This window comes from Oncorhynchus mykiss, chromosome 30 (genome assembly GCF_013265735.2).
Source record: "Oncorhynchus mykiss isolate Arlee chromosome 30, USDA_OmykA_1.1, whole genome shotgun sequence".
NCBI lineage: Eukaryota > Metazoa > Chordata > Actinopteri > Salmoniformes > Salmonidae > Oncorhynchus > Oncorhynchus mykiss.
Genome location: NC_050570.1, coordinates 21,928,020 through 21,953,664, shown reverse-complemented (window position 1 = coordinate 21,953,664; position 25,645 = coordinate 21,928,020). Strand labels below are relative to the sequence as shown.

The window sequence follows — 25,645 nt, the reverse complement described above, 5'->3', positions numbered from 1 at the left end:
ATGCACTGATGAGACATTTTATCCAATACCGATATTTCCGTACCAAAAACAAAAAAGATAGCAATATAAAAAAAAGCGTCCTTTTAAGCAGTCTAGTACAGTTAAATAATTAAACACCTATGGACGCAGCGGTCTAAAGCACAGAATCTCAGTGCAAGAGGCGTCACAACAGTCCCTGGTTTGAATCCAGGCTGTATCACATCCGGCCGTGATTGGGAGTCCCATAGGGCGGCGCATAATTGGCCCAGCGTCTTCCGGGTTTGATCGGGGTAGGCCGTCGTAAATAAGAATTTGTTCTCAACTGACTTGCCTAGATAAATAAAAGGTTACACACACACACAAAAAAGTTGTTGGCATTTGTGTATGTTTTACTGGTAATGGGAACAATCAAAACCTATTTCTTTCACTTACTTGCTGTGCTGTTTCATTGTTTATTTGTTCAGTCGTTTCATTCTCAACCAGGATTTCTATGGAACGCCATGTGGGTCTTTGCTATGGAACGCCATTTGGGTCTTTGCGTGTCAAAAAATATACCATTTAACACTATTTGACAAGTCAAATAAGCTTGCTGACTAATCAGGACCTGAATATGACTGCACATCACATAATAATTTAATGCATTGATTCATTTTTACGTAGCTATTACACTATCACTCATATTTCATATGTCACAACGATTCATCTGCTATGATGCTGGTAAAGTTGTCTCGCGCACCTACAGTGCTGGTCATTAAAAATGGATGCAAACAATGTTCTTCAACAAAAACATAGCAAAATGACAAACTGTTAAAGTAGCGATAGTTAGCTAGCTAACTATATAGCTAGGTCATCATCTAAAATAACCCTAATTTATAAGACAGTTCTTATTTATTTTATTAATGGTGGTTGGGCCCATCTATGTGAAGCTAGCCACAATAAGGATTAGGCACAAAAGCGGAATTTGCGGTTAGCCTTCAAAATAAAAGTATGGCATAATTATACTATTTATATTCATTTGCACCACTGTCAAACTTATTTTGAAGGCTAACTGCAAATTCCCCTTTTGTGCCTAATCCCTATTGTGGCAAGCTTCACAACACATAACCCGCTGCGTTCAAGCCTCACTAGCCAGATGAAGCTAGCTTTCTGCTTATAACGTTAGCTTTGGGTAACAGGTTTAAGTAGCTGGATAGCTATTTATTTTCATGAACTGAAGTTTAATTTCAATAGGTGAACAACAAGTGGCAACCTAGCTAATACTTACCCACAAGGATTCTTAAATCATTGCTAACAATAATGAAAATGACTGCAGTTTCTACTGGTCATTGTTTTCAGGCTGGTTGTATTTGTGCTAGCTAGATACCAAGCTAAAGCTAGCTACCCCAGAAGTTGTGGTCGAACAAATTATGTATTACCAACGCGTTCTTGTAAATACATCGTTCGTGGCCGGTGTTTGCTTGTTTGCAGATTTTTTTGTACAGCTTTGACAGTGCTACTGTATCTTTGTGTAGCTAATAGCAGTGATGCTATTACTGAAAAATAGTGCATTTGGTAGTGTGTACCGGTGCTCAACCAGTCGGCGAAAACCAACATCACCCATGACAGAGAACAGTTGATTGTCTAGGGCAATGAATTCACTTATCTTGGCTTTAACGGATTTCGCCTTTGAGATGTCTCACTGAAATTTTCAAATGACTGCTCGACTTGTCTGCTGTGTGGATCGAGCAGTCAACATTGTGGGCTAGTTTAGGAATGCTGTGTTGCACATACAGCGCAAAATTTTACGTGGTGTCATTATGTCACGCACCTACGTTATATAGGTATGCACATCAGCCTTGACATCGGTTTTGCACATCAGCGTTAAACTAGACATCGGGCCGATACCAATGTTGGCATTTTTAGCTAATATCGGACGATTCCAATATGTTCACCGATATATCGTACATCCCTACTCTCTATGTATCCCCTCTTGATTGCGCATTCTTCTGTTTCTTACATAGCAGGTTTAAAAGAAACACATGCCGGACAAGTTTAGCAACGCAATGGATTATGGTGATTGTAGTTAATTACCAAGTTTTCGATGCTAAACTATGTAGAACATTGGCCTGTTGGAAACTACAACTCCCTAATACAATCACATTGTTCGGGCATATGATCAGATTTGTCTCTAGAGAAACTGCAGTGCAATGAGAGCATTGAGCTCAGGAAAACCAAAAACCAAAACGGAATTCAAATAATTGAACCAACATCTGTCAATTAGTTGTTTAAAAAACAAAAAATGACCGACATTCCGGTTAAACCGCTCAGCAGTGCCAGAGGCATATGGGGCCAAAGTCTCATACACTCGATCTGAGACGGTTTCACACACACACCACTGGTGTCTCCTCTACTCGGTTTACCCAGCAGAGAGATGGTTTAAAGCTCTGCTTACCGGTCAAAGTCACCTTGAAATTGTGTGGGGGTGATGAGCCCCTTGTATTGAATGGGACAGGAAGAGAACGGGGAGATGCAGGCCTCATGGTCTGCCCCCCCCCCAACCCCATCCTCCTGGGCAGACCCCCAGCCACACACAGCTGTAGTGCTGAACTAACACCACTCAATTAAATGATGATAACAGAGCACACAGGGCTATGTCCCTCTAAGGCCAGATGTTAGAAACTCATGATGCTATTATTCACCAAATGAATCCCTCTCCCACATGATTGCATAAGAGTTGTGTTAAAGCCAAATGCATTTTTTCCTCAGATGTATCATACTATCACTTTAGCACTGTACTAATGTGGCTTATGACATGCGCTTTCTCACTCTAAATCAAAGCGTGAAAATTACACAGAACTAGATAGCGAATATAATGAGCTCAGTGTGTCAGACCCCAATATCACAACAGCACATGAATACAACACTATAAATTACTAGTTGATTAGATAACAAAGAGTAGAGTCGTAACACCTTCAATTTATCCAAACAGAAGCTGCCTCAGTACAAGTCCATTTCGGTTCTCTCCCTGCTTGAAAAGTCTTGCAATTTGCATGTTCGATGGGCAAATATTTTTTCCAACCAGCTGAATTTTTCTTATACTGCCCTGAGCATCAATTCCCAATAATTCAAACATGCATAATCATCATCACTACATGTTGGCTAAACATTGACATGATTTGACAATTTACACTATTGTTGTCTCTTGTTAGAGCCAAGTGAGGTTGTCATGGCTGCTGAGTTAGGGGCAATTGTAACGCAGTGTTAAAATGAACCGGAGCCAAATGATAAAATATATATTTAACTTTAGGATTGTATGAATTATACAGTGCCTTCAGAATGTAGTCAGACCTTTTGTTACGCTACAGCCTTATTCTAAAATGGGGGGGAAGAGAAAAAAAGAGAACTACACACAATACCCCATAATGACAAAGCGAAAACATTTCTAAAACCCTGTTTTTGCTTTGTCCTTACTGGGTATTGTGTGTAGTTTTAAAAATAATAATAATTTGAATAAGGATGTAACGTAACAAAACGTGGAAAAAGTCAAGGGGTCTGAATACATTCCAAATGCACTGTAAGTGTAATGTAATAATGAAATGCATTTTAGGAATTGGGTGCCTAATGTGTAATGACTTTAGGCTTCTACAAACAAAGCCTATCGGCTAGCTAGTGAACTCTGGCAGTTTATCAATAAAGACAAGTTCAGCAATATGCTTAGTTACAGCCTCCGTACAGTTGAAGTCGGAAGTTTAAATACATTTAAACTTAGTTACACAATTCCTGACACTTAATCCTGGTAAAAATTATCTGTCTTAGGTCAGTTAGGATCACCATTTTATTTTAAGAATGTGAAATGTCAGAGTAGTGGTAGAGAGAATGATTTATTTCAGCTTTTATTTCTTTCATCACATTCCCAGTTGGTCAGAAGTTTACATGCACTCAATTATTATTTGGTAGCATTGCCTTTAGATTTTTTAAACTTGGGTCAAATGTTTTGAGTAGCCTTCCACGAGCTTCCCACAATAAGTTGGGTGAATTTTGGCCCATTCCTCCTGACAGAGCTGGTGTAACTGAGTCAGGTTTATAGGCCTCCTTGCAAATATTGTACATTTCTCCAAAAAGTACAATATTTGTCCCCATGTGCAGTTGCAAACCATAGTCTGGCTTTTTTATGGCAGTTTTGGAGCAGTGACTTCTTCCTTGCTGAGCGGCCTTTCAGGTTGTCGATATAGGACTCGTTTTACTGTGGATATAGATACTTTTGTACCCGTTTCTTCCAGCATCTTCACAAGGTCCTTTGCTATTGTTCTGGGATTGATTTGCACTTTTCTCACCAAAGTACATTCATCTCTATGAGACAGAACACATCTCTTTCCTGAGCAGTATGACGGCTGCGTGGTCCCATTGGGTTTATACTTGCATACTACTGTTTGTACAGATGAACGTGGTACCTTCAGGCGTTTGGAATTGCTCCCAAGGATGAATCAGACTTGTGGAGGTCTACAATTTTATTCAGAGGTCTTGGCTGATTTCTTTTGATTTTCCCATGATGTCAAGCAAAGAGGCACCGAGTTTGAAGGTAGGCCTTGAAATCCAGCCACAGGTACACCTCCAATTGACTCAAATTAGGTCAATTAGCCTATCAGAAGCTTCTAGAGCCATGACATCATTTTCTGGAATTTTCCAAGCTGTTTAAAGGCACAGTCAACTTAGTGTATGTTAACTTCTGACCCACTGGAATTGTGATACAGTGAATTATAAGTGAAATAATCTGTCTGTAAACAATTGTTGAAAACATTTCTTGTCAGGCACAAAGTAGATATCCTAACCGACTTGCCAAATTATAGTTTGTTAACAAGAAATTTGTGGAGTGGTTGAAAAGCGAGTTTCAATGACCTAAGTGTATGTAAACTTCGACTTCAACTGTATGGCTAGGTTACATGTTGCTGATAAGCTTAAAAATGGAATGTATGAAAGAGCATAGAAATTGAGGTTACATGACATATAAAATCCATTTAGGGATGAGAAGAGTTGCAGGGACAAGAGTGGAGTCACATTTACAGAGCGCACCAGCACAACAGGAAGAACCCAGCAGGTGTATTTTCAATGTGATTGTCAGAGGACGTAGACAGTGCCAGCAGAGAGTATTAAAAGGTACAACGCTATAATTGTGTATAAATCTCTATTGGATTGCACTCATTATCCTGGGGTTGTACTGTGCAGGAAAGGTGTAAAGTTCCATTTTAAAAAATTTAAAAAGAAGCTTGGCTGAAAACAAAAATGTAACAATATTAACATGATTCTTCAAATTTGTTTTAAATCTGTTTTTTTATCCAAACTGTGCCATGACATCTTAAGAGAACACAATCTCTCCATCTTTATCCACATTCAGCGCATGATCCCAAAAACCACAGATTGGAGGGGAAAATCACAGACAGGAGATTGCCATGGCATGTAGACAAACACTAGTATTTTCACACTGCAAAATAAAATAACTTCAGCTGAGATTTTAAGTTTGGTCAATGCCCCATTGTTTTAACCCTATGAGCAATGGATTTGAAATGTGTGCTCATGGAAAACCATTAACTTTGCTCCTTACTGGAAATAGATCAGAGACAAAATAAATATGCCGGGTCATGGTGAACCATGGCCTCAGTCAGCCTTCAATTGATGTGACCAGATCTCAAAAACTTGATAGCATTAAGTACCAAATATAGACCAACTACAGCCTACTCATTAGTCATTACCCAGTCTTCATTCACCATGGTTGTTATTGGAAGGAAGCCTTGAAAGCCCCTCTGTGAGGCAGGCTGGCAGCACCACCAGACTGGCAGGGAGAGAGAGTTTAGCTCTAATCTTGGCCAGTTGGCCTCACCTGATTTAACCCCATGTTGTCCAGATTAACACTAAGAAGGAAGCCTGGACAAAGGAGGTTCACCAGCCAACCCACAAACCATAGGAGGAACTGAGCAACCCAGAATGTGAATCATCTTTTTAACAAGCTATTACAGGTAGGCACAGTCTACATTATTCAGAGGACATGGGATTGCCCAGTCAGAGAGAGAGAAATATATAAAGACATGTTGTATGGCTGTAAACCAGCTAAATACCACAAATTGATGCTCTGAAAATCTGCATTAGGGCGTGAAACATCTGCCAAAAAGTTCCTACTAATCCTATAATGGAGAAGGAGTTCAAGTTGTCAAAAACATGACAGAATCACAAGGCCAGGACGATGATTCAGCCCAGTCTGGAGGAATAGCACTAATTAAACTGTCTTCGACTGTGCTCTGCTGTTTCTGTGACTCCGTTCTTAAAGCTCTGACCGCCAGTGAAGCGTTACAATGCACCGTCTGGGTAGGAGACGCACGCTGCGTCTGGATAGCATGCGCAGCAACCCCCCCATAGTAAGAACCCATCTTAGACCTCCCTAATAATCACAAAAGAAAAATGGTCTGTCTGATCATTATGACAGATTATGGTTTATTTACCTTGTAAAAAGCAAAGACTCCAAAGGCAGTCCAGTGTGTCCAGGGCAGGCTTTGACAAGATGCAAATTATAGGGCCTAGGGGATGGAGCCCAAGTAGCGACGCTAAATAACTTCATACTGTCTGAAAATAAAAAGGTATGAGGACACCACTTCTGAGTGTTTGACATAGCAACTAGAGGTCGACCGATTAATTAGGGCCGATTTCAAGTTTTCATAACAATCGGAAATTGGTAATTATGGCGCCAATTTGCCGATTTTGATTTTATTTATACCTTTATTTAACTAGGCAAGTCAGTTAAGAAAACATTCTTATTTTCAATGACAGCCTAGGAACGGTGGGTAAACTGCCTTGTTCAGGGGCAGAACAACAGATTTTCACATTGTCAGCTCGGGGGATCCAGTCTTGCAACCTTACAGTTAACTAGTCCAACGCAATAACGACCTGCCTCCCTATCATTGCACTCCACAAGGAGACTGCCTGTTACGTGAATGCAGTAAGCCAAGGTAAGTTGCTAGCTAGCATTAAATTTATCTTATAAAAAACAATAAATCATAATCACTAGTTAACTACACATAGTTGATGATATTACTAGATATTATCTAGCGTGTCCTGCGTTGCATATAATCTGACTGAGCATACAAGCATATAATCTGACTGAGCATACAAGTATCTGACTGAGCGGTGGTAGGCAGAAGCAGGGGCGTAAACATTCATTCAAACAGCACTTTCGTGCGTTTTGCCAGCAGCTCTTCGTTGTGCGTCAAGCATTGCGCTGTTCATGACTTCAAGCCTATCAACTCCCGAGATCAGGCAGGTGTAACCGAAGTGAAATGGCTAGCTAGTTAGCATGCGCTAATAGCGTTTCAAACGTCCTTCGCTCTGAGCCTTCTTGTAGTTGTTCCCCTTACTCTGCATGGGTAACGCTGCTTCGATGGTGGCTGTTGTCGTTGTGTTGCTGGTTCGATCCCAGGGAGGAGCAAGGAGAGGGACGGAAGCTATACTGTTACACTGGCAATACTAAAGTGCCTATAAGAACATCAAATAGTCAAAGGTTAATGAAATACAAATGGTATAGAGGGAAATAGTCCTATAATAACTACAACCTAAAACTTCTTACCTGGGAATATTGAAGACTCATGTTAAAAGGAACCACCAGCTTTCATGTTCTCATGTTCTGAGCAAGGAACTGAAACGTTAGCTGTCTTACATAGCACATATTGCACTTTTGCTTTCTTCTCCAACACTTTGTTTTCATTATTTAAACCAAATTGAACATTTTTCATTATTTACTTGAGGCTAAATTGATTTTATTGATGTATTATATTAAGTTAAAGTAAGTGTTCATTCAGTATTGTTGTAATTGTCATTATTACAAATAAATTAAAGATGTAAAAAATAAAATAAAAAATAAAAATTGGCCGATTAATCGGTATCGGCTTTTTTGGTCCTCCAGTAAATCGGTATCGGCGTTGAAAAATCATAAATCGGTCGACCTCTAATAGCAACCTCATGTTACACTGTTTTATATCAGAGAAATCCCCTGACAGTATCTCTAAAAACATACGGTAGGTCAGTTTGCGAAACAAGTGTAGGCAAAATCCGGTTAAGCCATCATAAACCACAACAAACTCTTTCCTTCAATATTAGGTCCAATGGCCTGACATGCCTCAGCCAATGACCTATACTATTTATCATAAAACTGCACAACTAAAAGCTCAAACATGACCAATGGATTTACACGGTAAATCTGTGCAGATTAAGCAAAAATAAACAAATGCATGCAATCCAACGCTGCAGGCACTCTGGAAATGTAGTAGTGCCTCCACCTATCAAATCCCTGTTCACTTGTGATTCCTCCTGATATACCTCTCATTGATTGTTTTACCATATTTCCTTTGTTTTGTCCCGTGTAATTTACTTGGGCAGGGCAGCATTTCCCCTCAATGTTCCCAGTCTTCCCCTGGGAATGCATGGGAACACACGTTACACACCAAACCCTCTGTCTCCACGACGCTGTCTACCTCCCTCCACACTCTCCCTGCTTAACATCTTCCTGAGCCATACCTGCTAGCACAACTTCCCTTTATTAAAGACGACATCCACCCACACACTCCCCTACACAATCCTGTGATATCACACCCCTCTACTCACTGAGGAGAAGGATTTCATGTTGGGTGCTGTGAACTGAATGCAATGGCAGGTCTCAGCTGTGATTCAACATCTGTGTCCTTAATTGAACTCACTCAAACTCCGTCACTCTTCATTGCACAAAACGACAAGCCAGACTTTAACCATGATCATATCCCTCCCTGTTAACAGCTGTTGCAGTCAACAGAACATAACCTAGCCTATAAGACATCTGTTATGAAAAAGAATGCTAGAATAACTGTTGATAGCCTGTGTGCTCAGCATGGTAAAATTTTGTAGACACACTGCTTCCATTCACAAACCATCTCCAGTGGATCAGTCTCAGTCAGTTAGCTGCTGGGGAAATGCCAACCCCATGTAATAAGATGTGTTAGTCTCAGGCTTTAGGTCACAAAGCCATGGATGAATGCCAACATGCCAGGCAGACAGATAGTACTTTGACATGTGAACAGATAAAGGTGTAATGCACACATATGGCCTACAGTAACAGCCCATCAGAGCCTAAAATCATGTCAATATCACACCTGTCATTCCTTCACTACAGACAGGCCCAGATGTGTTTTTTTGAATCATTGCAATGTGGTTAGTTTCCTTTCTGAATACTCTCTGGAGTACGCTTACATGCACACTAATAACTCGATATTAAACTGATTATGGCAGTAGGCCGAGTATGGCGTTAGTCATGCAAACACCTTATCTTCATCAGCTTAAGGTCATAATCTAAGTAAGCACACGGCGATTAAAATACCTGCTTTCCTGAATAATCATTCTAATTATTAGGACATGTAAACAGCTTAAAAATCAGTGTTTCAGCTGTGTAATTGATCTGCCGCATGTGCCAACACTAATCAAACTATTATGTTAATCTGACTCAATGTCTAGGCAGGAACCAGAAGGTATCAGGGCTAAATGAATGTCATTCATAAAAAGAGACAAGACAGACGACATCGGTGTTACTGTGCTACAGATGCTAATTCAATCTACTCTATGTAACTAGAGATGCCTTTCAGTGAACCAGAGAATCCAGGGAATAAATAATCCAATCAGGTCTTGAAGGGATTCCTGATAGAGATTTAAGAGTAAAACAATACGGAATGACCATTTTGAATCAAGTTGGTGCCCGTATAGCACACCGTTCAAATATTAGGGATAAGGGCCTAACACATGCAGCCAGACAATCAGACTATGCCCGCATGGCCGATTAATTAGGGCCGATTTCAAGTTTTCATAACAATCGGGAATCTGCCTTTTTGGACGCCGATTGTGGCCGATTACATTGCAACCCACGAGGAGAGTGCGTAGCAGGCTGACCACCTGTTACGCGAGTACAGCATCAAAAGGACCTTGTGGCTGCAAGGAGCCACGGAAAGTTGTTAGCTAGCATTAAACGTATCTTATAAAAAAAAAAACAATCAATCATCACATAATCAATAGTTAACCTAGTAATATCATCAACCATGTGTAGTTAACTAGCTTGTCCTGCGTTGCATTTAATCAACGCGGTGCCTGTTCATTTATCATTGAATTACAGCCTACGTCAACTTCACCAAATAGGTGATGATTTAACAAAAGCACATTTGCAAAAAAAACACTACAAATGTTTGTTTTGTTTTTTTTGCACAAATGTATCTAACCATAATTTAATGACTTTCTTAAAATCAATACACAGAAGTATATATTTTTTGAACCTGCAAATTCATGTTAGCAGGTAATATTAACTAGGGAAACTATGTCACTTCTCTTGCATTCAGTGCAAGGAGAGTCAGGGTATATGCAGCATTTTGGGCCGCCTGGCTCGTTGCGAACTGCGTGAAGACAATTTCTTCCTAACAAAGACCGTAATTAATTTGCCAGAATTTTACATAATTATGACATAACATTGACGGTTGTTCAATGTTACAGCAATATTTAGATTTAGGGATGCCACCCATTCAATAAAATACAGAACGGTTCCATATTTCACTGAAAGAATAAATGTTTTGTTTTCAAAATTCTATTTTCCAGATTTGACCATATTAATGACCAAAGGCATGTATTTCTGTGTGTTTATTATATTATAATTCAGTCTATGATTTCATATTTGATAGAGCAGTCTGACTGAGCGGTGGTAGGCAGCAGCAGGCTAGTAAGCATCCATTCAAACAGCACTTTACAGCGTTCGCCAGCAGCTCTGAGCAATGCTTGAATCACAGCGCTGTTCATGACTTCAAGCCTATCAACTCCCGAGATTAGGCTGGCAATACTAAAGTGCCTATAAGAACATCTAATAGTCAAAGGTATGTGAAATACAAATGGTATAGAGAGAAATAGTCAACGCATTATAATTCCTATAATTACTTCAACCTAAAACTTCGTAACTGGGAATATTGTAGACTCATGCTTTCATATGTGCTCATGTTGTGAGCAAGGAATTTAAATGTTAGCTTTTTTTACATGGCACATATTGCACTTTTACTTTCTTCTCCAACACCATGTTTTTGCATTTAAACCAAATTGAACATGTTTCATTATTTACTTGAGGCTAAATTGCTTTTATTTATGTGTTATATTAAGTTAAAATAAGTGTTCATTATTCAATCAGTATTGTTGTAATTGTCATTATTACAAATAAATATCTGGAAAATTATTTTTTAATTAATAAAAATAAATAAAAAGATTAGGCCGATTAATCGGTATCGGCATTGAAAAATCATAATCTGTCAACCTCTAAAATCAGACAGCATAGGCTAATGGCTTTACAGCACAACTCAAAATGTTTGAATTGCAGAAGTTTGGCCAAATTAGGCATTTTACAGCATGGTGCAGTAGGTTAGGTTCATGAGACCTTTATTATACATACAGCTCTTGCAATCAAGCAATAAGAGCCTCACAAACTGAACTGTAAGCTATTGCCCGAATATACACTGCTCAAAAAAATAAAGGGAACACAATGTAACTCCAAGTCAATCACACTTCTGTGAAATCAAACTGTCCACTTAGGAAGCAACACTGATTGACAATATATTTCACATGCTGTTGTGCAAATGGAATAGACAACAGGTGGAAATTATAGGCAATTAGCAAGACACCCCCACGAAAGGAGTGGTTCTGCAGGTGGCGACCACAGACCACTTCTCAGTTCCTATGCTTCCTGGCTGATGTTTTGGTCACTTTTGAATGCTGGCGGTGCTTTCACTCTAGTGGTAGCATGAGACGGGGTCTACAACCCACACAAGTGGCTCACCAATGCGAGCTGTGGCAAGAAGGTTTGCTGTGTCTGTCAGCGTAGTGTCCAGAGCATGGAGGCGCTACCAGGAGACAGGCCAGTACATCAGGAGACGTGGAGGAGGCCGTAGGAAGTCAACAACCCAGCAGCAGGACCACTACCTCCGCCTTTGTGCAAAGAGGAGCAGGATGAGCACTGCCAGAGCCCTGCAAAATGACCTCCAGCAGGCCACAAATGTGCATGTGTCTGCTCAAACGGTCAGAAACAGACTCCATGAGGGTGGTATGAGGGCCCGACGTCCACAGGTGGGGGTTGTGCTTACAGCCCAACACCATGCAGGACGTTTGGCATTTGCCAGAGAACGCAAAGATTGGCAAATTCCCCACTGGTGCCCTGTGCTCTTCACAGATGAAAGCAGGTTCACACTGAGCACATGTGACAGACGTGACAGAGTCTGGAGACGCCGTGGAGAACGTTCTGCTGCCTGCAACATCCTCCAGCATGACCGGTTTGGCGGTGGATCAGTCATGGTGTGGGGTGGCATTTCTTTGGGGGGCCGCACAGCCCGCCATGTGCTCGCCAGAGGTAGCCTGACTGCCATTAGGTACCGAGATGAGATCCTCAGACCCCTTGTGAGACCATATGCTGGTGCGGTTGGCCCTGGGTTCCTCCTAATGCAAGACAAGGCTAGACCTCATGTGGCTGGAGTGTGTCAGCAGTTCCTGCAAGAGGAAGGCATTGATGCTATGGACTGGCCCGCCCGTTCCCCAGACCTGAATCCAATTGAGCACATCTGGGACATCATGTCTCGCTCCATCCACCACCACAGACTGTCCAGGAGTTGGCGGATGCTTTAGACCAGGTCTGGGAGGAGATCCCTCAGGAGACCATCCGCCACCTCATCAGGAGCATGCCCAGGCGTTGTAGAGAGGTCATACAGGCACGTGGAGGCCACACACACTACTGAGCCTCATTTTGACTTGTTTTAAGGACATTACATCAAAGTTGGATCAGCCTGTAGTGTGGTTTTCCACTTTAATTTTGAGTGTGACTCCAAATCCAGACCTCCATGGGTTGATAAATTTGATTTCCATTGATAATTTGTGTGATTTTGTTGTCAGCACATTCAACTATGTAAAGAAAAAAGTATTTAATAAGAATATTTCATTCAGATCTAGGATGTGTTATTTTAGTGTTCCCTTTATTTTTATGAGCAGTGTACATACTTTAGTCTTTTCAGGGCACCGACATGCTTTTGAGAGTTAATTTAGCAGTAACTGAATCATTCAAGGAAACATAGTAAATGTACATTTTATCAACAAAACAGGTTCAAAGGTTAATCATACTGAAGTGAACCCATATAAGCCACATCAGTCACATGTTGAATAACTCTTCAATATATTGTTCTCTTCCCTCAAACTACATAACAGTGCAGTTCTCTCTATCAATGTTAGAGATGAATGTAATTGGTATGAAACAGGCTCATCACTTCTTTGACTAGCTATCATGTTGGCAGCGACACTGCAGTCTTCGCAACTATCCATATTAGAATGATTAGGGGGAGAAGCTGCCCCATTAGGTAGGATACTGGGGGTGACCAAACGTTTTATGGGCAACACCCATGTAACTGGAATACATGTCAAAGGAGTTCAATGTCCCTGGTGAGGAATATTTCGATAGGTGCAGATTATTTTCTCACTAACCAAATAACGTGGAACAGATTTTTGCTGCAGTAACATGGTAGCTAGATATAGTCACAAAAATAATTTGGACGATAAACCGCTTGGGCAAGCCGGGTGATGTAGCCAGGGGCCTGGCTGTCAGAGGGCAAGCCAGACAGAACATGACAAAGACCGTACCTGGAATAAGCCCCCCCACGTCTGTTCAATGGGTGAGTCGTTTTTTGTTATATTTGGGAGAAGAAAAATGCTTGATTTCCTCAAGTCTACTATTGTTTAACTATTTGACTTGCGCAATCTCATTGCAAACTGGGAACAATGCTGGTCAAGCAGCTTGAGGAGTCACTCAGACCCAGCCATAAATAAACACTCGAGCTTTAAAACCAAGTTAAACGAAATGTGTAAGTGCATTGTTTCATGCTGGTAGCCATCAGATCCATAAAAGCATCGAGAGAAAAATAGTACAGGTGGTTACTTGCGTTATACCCTCCTGTCTCCACCTTTTTGGGGGGATAGCTAACGTTAGCTAGCTTGCTAGTCTATGTGTGAACTAAGAGGGTGTGATGACTCCCTTTTCAAAAATAAAACAATAACTGATCAATCAAGCCCCTGTTAGAGACAGTGTTATGATAACAAGTCCTAGACAAAGATACGCAAATTATCCCCTATGCCTGGCGGACATTTCTACACGTCTTGCCTATTGTTTACCGTCTGTAGTACTATGGTAAAGGTGCATGCCAGGCTTAGCTGGCTAGCAGCTTACACAATGCTAAGGTAACCGAGCACCTTCATCGAATTCGTGCTAAATTTTGGCAAGCGTGTTATCAACACAAGAACAAAGAAGAGAGCAACATGGTTTATACCAATAGCAAACTTACCCAAAGCTCCGTTCCCCAAGTCATTGTGGACTCCCCTGGTTGCTAAACCCCCAGATTGTCAGTGTATTCCCAGCTCAAAACTCGCCAATGTTGCGTTTCCAATCGTCTGCTGTCGTCTGTGGTATACACTCCTTGCTCACATCCTGAGGAGCTGTCTAAATTCAGCTCTAGCGAAGGAAGTTGGGATCTAGGATTCAGAGAACCGGGAGGTTCAGGTTCGCCAATAAAATGTTAAATGTATGCATGCTATTCCTTATTATTTAGTCATCAACAAAATAGTTATATAACTTTAATTCAACACATAAAATAATTAAATTAGCTATACTAGAACTATGCTGATGACATGATCCTCTGCACAGTATTTTTTAAATTCCAAAAATTTGGTGGGAAGAGCAAGACTTTCTGAATAAATTGTATCATCAATTCATTAATTTTGTTGAAATATTCATATTAGCTGCTATCGACCACAATCACTTTGATGATTTTGTTAGAATAATTTGGCCTCAAAAGTTATCCACAATAAGTAATTAACCTTTCATTTATTTAACTCTTACTGTTGAATATAATGAATTTATAAATATACATTTAGTGGGCAATGTCAGGGGACTAATGTCACCTTTTTTATGATTTGCACCGACGGCTATAAACTCTGCGATTGAAAAACAAGCTTAATCTGTTTTATTGATTAGTAAATGGCGCCATTTAGTGGTATGTATGGAGTATAGGCCAATCAGATAGGCGCATTAAGGGATCCTTTTTGTTTCTGTCAAGACGTTAATCGTGTAACACCTATACGCGGGGTTATTTTGAAACACGTCTAATATATTTTACGCAGCTAAATAGTCATGTAAAGTTGCCTAAGTAGCTACTTTTCTGCACACAGTCCAAATTATTTGTGATATTGCTGATATTATGTCTGTCTACTGTAAATATCAGTAGTTGGTTTTATATTCACACTTTCGGACATTCAACAGACATTCACAGAACAGCGCAAACTGGCTCTAACCAGAATAGAAAGAAGAGTGGGAGGCCCCGGGGCACAACTGAGCAAGAGGACAAGTACATTAGAGTGTCTTGTTTGAGAAACAGAGGCCTCACAAGTCCTCAACTGGCAGCTTCATTGAATAGTACCCGCAAAATAACAGTCTCAATGTCAACAGTGAAGAGTCGACTCCGGGATGCTGGCCTTCTAGGCAGAGTTCCTCTGTCCAGTGTCTGTGTTCAATTGCACCTCTAAATCTTTTATTTTTATTGGCCAGTTTGAGATATGGCTTTTTCTTTGCAACTCTGCCTAGAAGGCCAGCATCTCGGAGTCGCCTCTTCACTGTTGATGTTGAGACTGGTGTTTTGCGGGTAATATTTAATGAAGCTGCCAGGTGAGGACTTGTGAAGTGTCTGTTTCTCAAACGAGACACTCTAATGTACTTGTCCTCTTGCTCAGTTGTGCACCGTGGCCTCCCACTCCTCTTTCTATTCTGGTTAGGGCCAGTTTGTGCTGTCTGTGAAGGGAGTAGCACACAGCGTTGTACGAGATCTTCAGTTTCTTGGCAATTTCTTGCATAGAATAGCCTTCATTTCTCAGAACAAGAATAGACTGACGAGTTTCAGAAGAAAGTTATTTGTTTCTGGCCATTTTGAGCCTGTAATCGAACCCACAAATGCCGATGCTCTAGGTTCTCAACTAGTCCAGTTTTATAGCTTTTTTAATCAGGACAACAGTTCTCAGCTATGCTAACATAATTGCAAAAGGGTTTTCTAATGATCTATTAGCCTTTTAAAATGATCAACTTGGATTAGCTAACACAATGTGCCATTGGAACACAGTAGTGATGGTTGCTGATAATGGGCCTCTGTACGCCTATGTAGATATTCCATTAGAAAACAGCCATTTCCAGCTACAATAGTCATTTACAACATTAACAGTGTCTACTCTGTATTTCTGATCAATTTGATGTTATTTTAATGGACCAAAAAAATTGCTTTTCTTTCAAAAACAAGGACATTTCTAAGTGACCCCAAACTTTCGAACAGTGGTGTACGTACAGTATATAGGGTATATATATATATTTCCATGGGTATTGAAAGATACCAGAGGGTGGATAACAAAAAAAGCATTAATATAAGAAGTAGATGGTACATGTTTGGTTTTTGGGCTAAATGCATACACTATGATTTGCCTCTGAACTGTATATGAACCCCTCTGTATTCTACTGGCACTAACCATTAAAAACTTGGATTTGAACCAGGCTGTCCCTATGCTATTTGCTCTCTTTCTCATTTAAACTGCTAGCACAAAGCCTACGTGAAAATCATGAAAAAATATATAAACTGGCCCAAATCTGCTCTACATAATTCAGCAGGGAGGTGTGCAACAACCACACATTATACCCATTATTTATTATTATTCACCGTTATTTAACTAGGCAAGTCAGTTAAGAACAAATTCTTATTTTCAATGACGGCTTAGGAACAGTGGGTTAACTGCCTGTTTAGGGGCAGAACGACAGATTTGTACCTTGTCAGCTCGGGGATTTGAACTTGCAACCTTCCGGTTACTAGTCCAACGCTCTAATTATACCAGTGTAGAAACTATGCCACCTACATAGGTATTACCAAATCCCTTTCAATTCACATTCCTTACAGAAATAACTATTTCCAAACCTTTTAAAACATTCAGAAAGACAGTGGTCTTAGAGTGGTATTTATACTTTAAAATACATGTTTTATGTGAATGAATATGGATGAAAGAATTCTGCCAGTGTTTTAATGTCTTACTTTCATATTTTTGTCTTTACCTTCAACTCTATATATCCAAGTGAGCCTACCCATTGATCAAACGTATAACAGACAGACAATGCTCAAAGGAGTTGTTTGTGATGTCTACACTCAGTTGCCACTTTATTAGGTTCACCACCATATTCACGAAAATAAATTGCTCCTACATACACCAAGTCCAGTGGTCTTGACCTTCTAGACACTAAAGCATGCAGAGAAGTATTCAGGTTTTATGTTACCGTTTGTTTGAACTTTAGAGTGTGCAAAATGACAGCACAGTCTGTGATGGTCTTTTGTAACTCAGGAAAATTACAAAACAGTTTTTTTAATCATTCCAACACTCAGCTTGCAGTGACTGAAATTAAACTCCAACTGGACTTAAAAACTTGAACAGTCTATCTCCTTTCCCAGTTTCATCAACTGTTTTTAATTCACACTGTTCCAGATGCAAAGGGGGTTGTACCTAATAAAGTGATCCCTGACCACTGTATCTATAGACTTTCCAGAATTTTTTCGGGGTATACCCGTATTAAACATTTGGCTGTAAGTGTTGAACCTCAGGAAAAAAGCCTGAAAAAGGAAATACTGATACCGGAAAATACATTTTGGGAGGTATAATGTACTTTGATGTAGGTTTGATGTACCTACTGTAGTTGTTGTAATTCATGTGCCATAATCCCACATGGTGATCTCATGGAACCTTTCTGTTTTTCTGTTTTAGCCATTAGGGGAGGTGTTATTTGTATTCTGCATTAGGCTAACAGGAAATACAGAAAAAAGGAGGGAAATTCTCAGACTTACAGTAGATTACAACAAGGTTGACTAGGTGTTTTTGAGTCTCCAATAGGTCATGTAAAGCAGAAAGACGATCTTTGGGGGACCCTTTGCTAGAGGGTGTGGGAAGGGGGCAGAGCACAGACAGTGAGAGAACAATGTAGTATGCAACTGTGAGGGACAGATTTTGTCTTTGAAGCACAACCTTTAAAATGATGGGTTCCAGAAAGCGTCTTTAATTATGTCAACAATGCATAAAAAATGTGGTCCTCTTTTTGTTCCAGTCTTCAAAGCGAAACAAGACTGCTCAATGTGTGCTTTGCATCATCCAGAGAAAACTGATGATCATCTGACCAACTGGGTTTGTCTTTGTGTAATATAACAGTAGGCTATGAAAACTCATGTAGTTTCATCCTTAAAGACATTTAGAAGTATGAAACTTTGTCTTGAAACTCTTTTATCAGGGTTATCCTTGTGTTATTGCTAGGGTTGCACATTTTGGGGAATATTCAGAGGTGGAAACTTTCCGTGGGAATTAATGGGAATATATGTCAATTAATATTAATACCATTTAAATGTAGATGTTTTTTGCATTGGATATATTAGCCATATCATATGGAGACAGAAACATAAACCTTTTACCTTATCATAAGTAGACAAATTGCAAATGATGAAATCCTTCCAATAGAAAAAAACAACAATTTAGTTATGAATTGAACTTTAATTAAATTAGTTGACTCTTCACATGGGATGATTTCACTGAACAAAAGAAAGGGAATATTGAATGATCCCCAGCGCCTCTTCAACCTCAGAAGGCTGAAGAAATTTGGCTTGGCCCCTAAAACCCTCACAAACCTGTCGGGCTGTATCACCGCCTGGTACGGCAACTGCACCGCCCACAACCAAAGGGCTCTCCAGAGGATGGTCTGCCCAACGCATCACCAGGGGCAAACTACCTGCCCTCCAGGAAACCTACAGCACCTAATGTCACAGGAAGGCCAAAAAGACCATCAAGGACATTAACCACCCGCGCCACGGCCTTTTCACCCCGCTATCATCCAGAAAGCGAGGTCAGTACAGGTGCATCAAAGCTGGTACTGGGAGACTGAAAAACAGCTTCTATCCCAAGGTCATCAGACTGTTAAATAGCCATCACTAGCCGGCTACCACCTGGTTATTCAACCCTGCACCTTAGAGGCTGCAGGGTTGAATAACTGGGTGGTAGCCGGTTATCACTGGCCACTGTAATAATGGAACACTAGTCACTTTAATAATGTTTAAATAATGTTTACATACGGCTTTACTCATCTCATATGTATATACTGTTTTCTATTCTACTGTATTTTAGTCAATGCCACTCCGACATTGCTCAATCTAACGTTTATATATTTCTTAATTCCATTCTTTTACTTTTAAATTTGTGTGTATTGTTGTGAATTGTTAGATACAACTGCACTGTTGGAACACAAGCCTTTCGCTACACTTGCAATAACATCTGCTAAATATGTGTACGTGACCAATAAAATGTGATTTATAACAACCATGTCATCCATTCATTGCTTTTCAGGGGTTTGAGGATCAAAGGCAGACTACGTCCTATTTATAGCTCATCTCAGTCAACTCTATGGAACGTTGACCCGTGCACATCTAGCATGCCCAGGTGTCCAGAACGCTGTTTACACTCAAGCATATCAGCAGGCAACCTATGGCAACGTTTGGCACAGATTCTGTCAGGCCGAGCTAAACAGCAGCCAGTGTCTTCATACTTGATGAGCACCAGTGTGCGCGGAAGGCGATTTGCTAAGTGCCTTTCCAGTTTTAGATGATGCCCTCCAGCCAATTCACAATGATGTATTCCAGGCAGAGGAGGCTGGTGGGAGGAGCTATAGGAGGACTGGCTCATTGTAATGACTGGAATGGAATTAAGGGAACGGTATCAAACATATGGAAACCACGTTTGACTCCGTTCCATCTATACCATTCTATCCATTACAATGAGTCCATCCTCCTATAGCTCCTCCCACCAGCCTCTACTGATTCCAGGCTAACCTACGAAACAGCCAGGCATGCCAACAAAGGTAGGTAGAAACTCCATATAACTCAGCAATGTCAGTGTATCAACTATTTTTCCATTTGTGCTGTATTGTACCAGCCTTCTGACTATGGTGGCCCTTGCAGGTATATTTTAATACTTTAATACTTAAAGAAGTGGGTGGAGAGAATGCAGTAAAGAGGCACACCCAGAGAAACAAAAAGATGTTGGTTACGGACCGTCTACGCATGCTGTTAGAAAATGGATACTAACTTGAGCGGTCTCCCTTCGCTGGAATGAGCCTGCTCTATGGAGACATCCCCTCAGCAGGCTGAGTAACAAGTAGAGAGGGTGCTCTGCTCTGTCAGTGATGGATGCTCTTAATGCATGCCTGTCACTCATCTAAATGTCCAAGCTCAAATTTGGCAGCAAGGGAAATCTCTTGGTCCAGTGCATTGTAATAATGAAGTATGTATAAATAAGAATAGGTGTTATAATCATCATAATGACTTTGGGCACTCTCCACTGTTGCAGGCATAGGTCAAATCAACGGACTGTGGTGTGTGTTTATTGCTAATGATGTCACTGAGTGGTGGTACAGCCTACCCCATAACTGTCAAGAAACAGCTCAGAGCCCAGGATGTGGCCATCCAGAACCAGCTAGTCTACTTGTTGGAGAGTGGAGGTGCATTCCCTCCTCTTCAGGTGTGAACTAGAATCACTGAGACCAATACAACTAATGAATGACTCATATAAAGATACAACAGAACACTAATACTACTGATCAAATTATTTCATCTGCAGTCTGAGATCTTCCCTGCTTAAGACCAAGGAGGATGCTGTTGATTGTGTGATAGTTTTTAGTTTTGAAGCATTTACCTATCCTCCTACAAGATGCCATCTAGACTTTTTCTTAAAGGTCAGACTTTTACAACTAACTTAATTATATTTTCATGCAGTCTTTCATTGCTTCATAAAGTACATGCATATAGGAACCTCTTATATGATCTATGTTCAAATAAAATATTAATTACCTGACACATTTTTTAAGCAGAATGTTCAACAAAAGAGCATCAGGACAATGAAGTATTTTTTTGTTTAACCTTTATTTAACTAGGCAAGTCAGTTAAGAACAAATTCATATTTACAATGACGGCCTAGGAACAGTGTCTCGTTCAGAATCACAGATTTTTATCTTGTCAGCTCGGGGATTCAATCTAGCAACCTTTCAGTTACTGGCCCAACTATCTAACCACTAGGCTACCTGCTGCCCAAAGTTTAACCCTGTTAATTTGCAAATCAGTTTGGTGTGTTCTGACCAATCATATCTTTCCCTACCAAAACAAGAACCAGATTAAGATGGGCAATCTTTTTGAATGAGAATGGAGAACACAAGGAAAATAAGTCTCTTCAGCCAGCTTTCATCTGCCTTTACAGATCGGCTCATTGCCATGGCAGTGGAATATTCTAGATGCAGAGGGTATTGCAATCTTGATCAGGTGATGGTGCTCAAACAGTCGGTCTGGATAACAGAAATTACTTGTTGAAAACCTTAATAAATCTTGACAGAAAGTTTACTTTAGTTTTTCATTCTTAAAAACTCCACTTAAAGTACACATTTTTTTATAAAGGCAATACGTTTTATTCAAGTGTAATTGCCTGATTTGAATGTTTTTCTTCAGGCATCAGGTTGGCAATGTGGCGAGTAATGGGGAATGCATCATTGAAAGGCAGCCACTCTGTCTAGCTGTGTGACCAGCGAGACACCCCCCTGATATTTCTACAGAACACCGTTCCAACGCCAGAGTGGACCCTTTTCTAAACCCAGGAGTGGCACTGCAGGCAACCCTGAGCACTCACCACAGAATGAAACAGCACATTGTTATGACGCACAAAAACTGGTGAAAAGGAGCACAGTGAGGCATCTCAACATGCCTTTGTAAACACACAGACATTCCTGTGGAACTCAGCCAGCTCTGTTATATAGCACTATGATTGGAATCAGGTCTTGAATTCAAAACGCCATGTCATCAGAATGTTTCATTAGCTGTTGTTTTACATTTGTCATTTAGCAGACACTTATGCGCTCAGTTCTCACACTCATTCTTAAACATGGCTGTGGAATTTCATGTCAGTGTCTTAAAAAGGCTGGCTGGTGAACAGATCTGTGAGTATTTATCCTCTCTCTCCTGTAGGCAGAGACCAACAGACTAAAGGCTCAGGGTTCCATGACGTCTGCTGTAGCATGTCTCTGTTCCAAAAATCACTGTCGCCATGGCCCTGAGAGTTATGCTATGGTTTGTCCAATATGGCCAGTAGTAGTCACTATGAAAATCTGCCTTGTGCCTACACATCAATTCCTTTATATATTGAAAATACGAACGAAACTGGTCCCTGTCTTTTGTGTGTGTTTCAGGAAGAAATATGGAAAGCAAAAATATGGAAAGAAATATGGAAAGCATACACATAACCATGGTAGCAATTAAAAGGGAACAGTTTGGAGATTATGGGGAAATTATTAGAGGAAAGGTGAGGACACAACAGATCACCTGACATAATCCAAACATTACACTGTTGATTTTATGTGCATTTTACATTTACTGTACTTTTCACCACATTTGTTGATAACAAAATCTAAAAATACTCTGGATACATTCAGTAACATAAGAATATTCTTGTAAAATGTGGGGTTGGCGCAACATAAAACCCCCAAATTAAAAGGGTTTGAGTGAGAGGCTAACTGGTGTAAGTAATTTCAAGGCACTTTATGACTCAAAAGAAGTCTTCAACTTTTTTTTTTTTTTTTTTTAACTCTCCTAGCTGTGCCATTGGGGAATTAGAGCAAAAACACTTGTAGTTGTTTTGTTTGGAACACAACCCTGCATCTCCATCTTTACACAATTACTGTTGTTTACGCAATCCAAAAACAGTCCATTATAAATTGCAATCTGATTCATGTGGGCATAAAGCCCACATGAAAGCTTGTACTATTAAAGCTTGTACAATTGCCAACATGATTAGCTAAATTATAAAATATATCTTACAGTGTTAGGCTTTCACAAAGAAATTCAGAGAAACAGATCATTTTGGTGCGCATAGATTGGAGTCGTGTGCAGATGCTTGGTCCACAGCAAATTTTCTTCACAATGCAACAAAGATAGGCTCATTCTGTTGAGGACAACCCAATGCTGGCATCTTGTAACTGTACATCAAACATAGTGATCATAAACGTTGACACTGATATAGCATTGGTTTTATATGGAAATGTGAAGTGCGCGTTCGGATTCACAGGGGTTTGGCTTGTTTGTATGACAAAGCAGTATTTATTATAATCCTCATCCTTTCAAAATACATAGTCCTCGTAATTTACAGCAATTCCCACAGGAAACCAAAAACTTGCAAACTTCTTGTCGCATGCAGTGTTCAAGTTCAGAACAGCGGTCAGTCAAAACCCATACAGCGCTGGAAAGCGCAGAGCCAGAACTCTGAAGTCATGTGTAGTATGTTACTTTGCAGCCACTGCGTTCCAATTTAGGCGCTTATCAGTGTCCAAATCTGCCATTTTCAACCCGTATAATGTTACGAGTGTAAAGGGCTACCAGGAGTGTTTATCCTTTTAGGTTAAAGGAGAGCTCTGCGTTCTTCGTCTGGCAGACTCTAGGATGGAGTGATTCTTCCCCAGGACACGGGGAAGGTAAATCTTTGAGAATCATACCTGACACTTATATAGGTTCACAGTGTATTGGCTGGTTCTCACTGACTGGAAGCAGCTGTTGAGATTTTCCTTGGAAAAACCAAAACCATTACATAATGGCAGTTTATTTGGCTCTGGCCATCACAAGTCATTATTTTGGGGTTTGCCTTTAAGATGCAGGATTATTGAATGGCACTTTGTTCGAAAAAAAATAGTGTTGCAAATCCTTTGAGTGGAAATCCTGATCAGTTTACACATGCCCATTCCATGTTTCTCTTCATGCTCATCAGGTTGAGTAATTGCCTGAAAATCAAACAGGAATACCAGCTCTCCAAAGACAAATTAAGTACACCATTACTCTGTGAGAAGCTGACTCACTGGTTTTTATTTTAAACAATTACCTTTAGCAGAAGTATAATGTTAAATCTATTTGACAAAACACCTTTACAGAGGAACTAATTAGCTAAACAATGTGTACCATCACACAAAAATGTTTTTGTTAAGATTTGTAATGTAATAACACTATCAATACAATTTGTTTATTTGTATAAAAGTAGCTGAATACATTTGTAAATACAAGTTGAAACATGTACCATAGAAATCTCAAATAAGTCTGATGTAAATTATCACTATGCGGTGCAGACATAATGGAACATGGTTCCATTATAGCTAATGAGCACTAGGCCTCATTATGCAGCACAGTTTCAGGGTCAAGGTTAAGACAAACTCGGCAAAAAAAGAAACGTCCTCTCACTGTCAACTGCGTTTATTTTCAGCAAACGTATCATGTGTCAATATTTATATGAACATAAGATTCAACAACTGACAAACTGAACAAGTTCCACAGACATGTGACTAACAGAAATTGAATAATGTGTCCATGAACAAAGGGGGTGTCAAAATCAAAAGTAACAGTCAGTATCTCGTGTGGCCATCAGCTGCATTAAGGTCTGCAGTGCATCTCCTCATGGACTGCACCATATTTGCCAGTTCTTGCGGTGAGATGTTACCCCACTCTTCCGAGGCAACGCTTATTCCTTCGACGATAAACGCGAACCCGACTATCACCCCTGGTGAGACAAAACCGCGACTCGTCAGTGAAGAGCACTTTTTTGCCAGTCCTGGTCCAACGGTCCAACGACGGTGGGTTTGTGCCCATAGGCAACGTTGTTGCCGGTGGTGAGGACCTGCCTTACAACAGGCCTAAAGGCCAGTCCAGCCTCTCAGTCCAGACAGTCTGAGCACTGATGGAGGGATTGTGCATTCCTGGTTTAATTCGGGCAGTTGTTGTTGCCATCCTGTACCCGTCCCGCAGGTGTGATGTTCGGATGTACCGATCCTGTGCAGGTGTTGTTACGTGTGGTCTGCCATTGCGAGGACAATTAGCTGTTCGTCCCGTCTCCCTGTAGTGCTGTCTTAGGCGTTTCACAGTACGGACATTGCAATTTATTGCCCTGGCCACATCTGCAGTCCTCATGCCTTCTTGCAGCATGCCTAAGGCACAATCACTTAGATGAGTAGGGACCCTGGGAATCTTTCTTTTGGTGTTTTTCCAGAGTCAGTAGAAAGGCCTCTTTAGTGTCCTAAGTTTGCATAACTGTGACCTTAATTGCCTACCGTCTGTAAGCTGTTAGTGTCTTAACGACCGTTCCACAAGTGCATGTTCACTAATTGTTTATGGTTCATTGAACAAGCATGGGAAACAGTGTTTAAACCCTTTACAATGAAGATCTGTGAAGTTATTTGGATTTTAATGAATTCTCTTTGAAAGACAGGGTCCTGAAAAAGGAACGTTTCTTTTTTTTCTGAGTTTACATTACTATGTGGACTAAGCAAATGAACAGGCTACATGATCAAACAGTACATTCCATAGGCAACACCAGCGATGCCTCAACAAATGGATACTCAAATGATAGTGCATTTGAAAAGTATCCAGACCCCTTGACTTTTTCCACATTGTTAAGTTACAACCTTATTCTAAAGTGGATTAATTTTTTTTTTTCCCACCTC

At 40.4% G+C, this 25,645-nt stretch overlaps 1 protein-coding gene across 4 annotated transcripts in view; it reads right to left on the bottom strand.

The window, feature by feature from the left end:
• Window positions 1-14,582, bottom strand: part of LOC110521552 (formin-binding protein 1-like) — a 73,414-nt gene extending 58,832 nt beyond the window's left edge. For 3 of the 4 annotated variants that reach the window (XM_021599166.2, XM_021599168.2, XM_021599167.2), the window contains exon 1: window positions 14,361-14,580. In XM_021599166.2, the coding sequence (XP_021454841.2) occupies window positions 14,361-14,384 (24 nt within the window). In that variant the 5' untranslated portion in view covers window positions 14,385-14,580. Of the gene's footprint in view, window positions 1-14,360 lie in introns of all 4 variants that reach the window. The other variant, XM_021599169.2, reaches the window with a different exon arrangement.
• Between the last annotated feature and the right edge of the window lie 11,063 nt (window positions 14,583-25,645).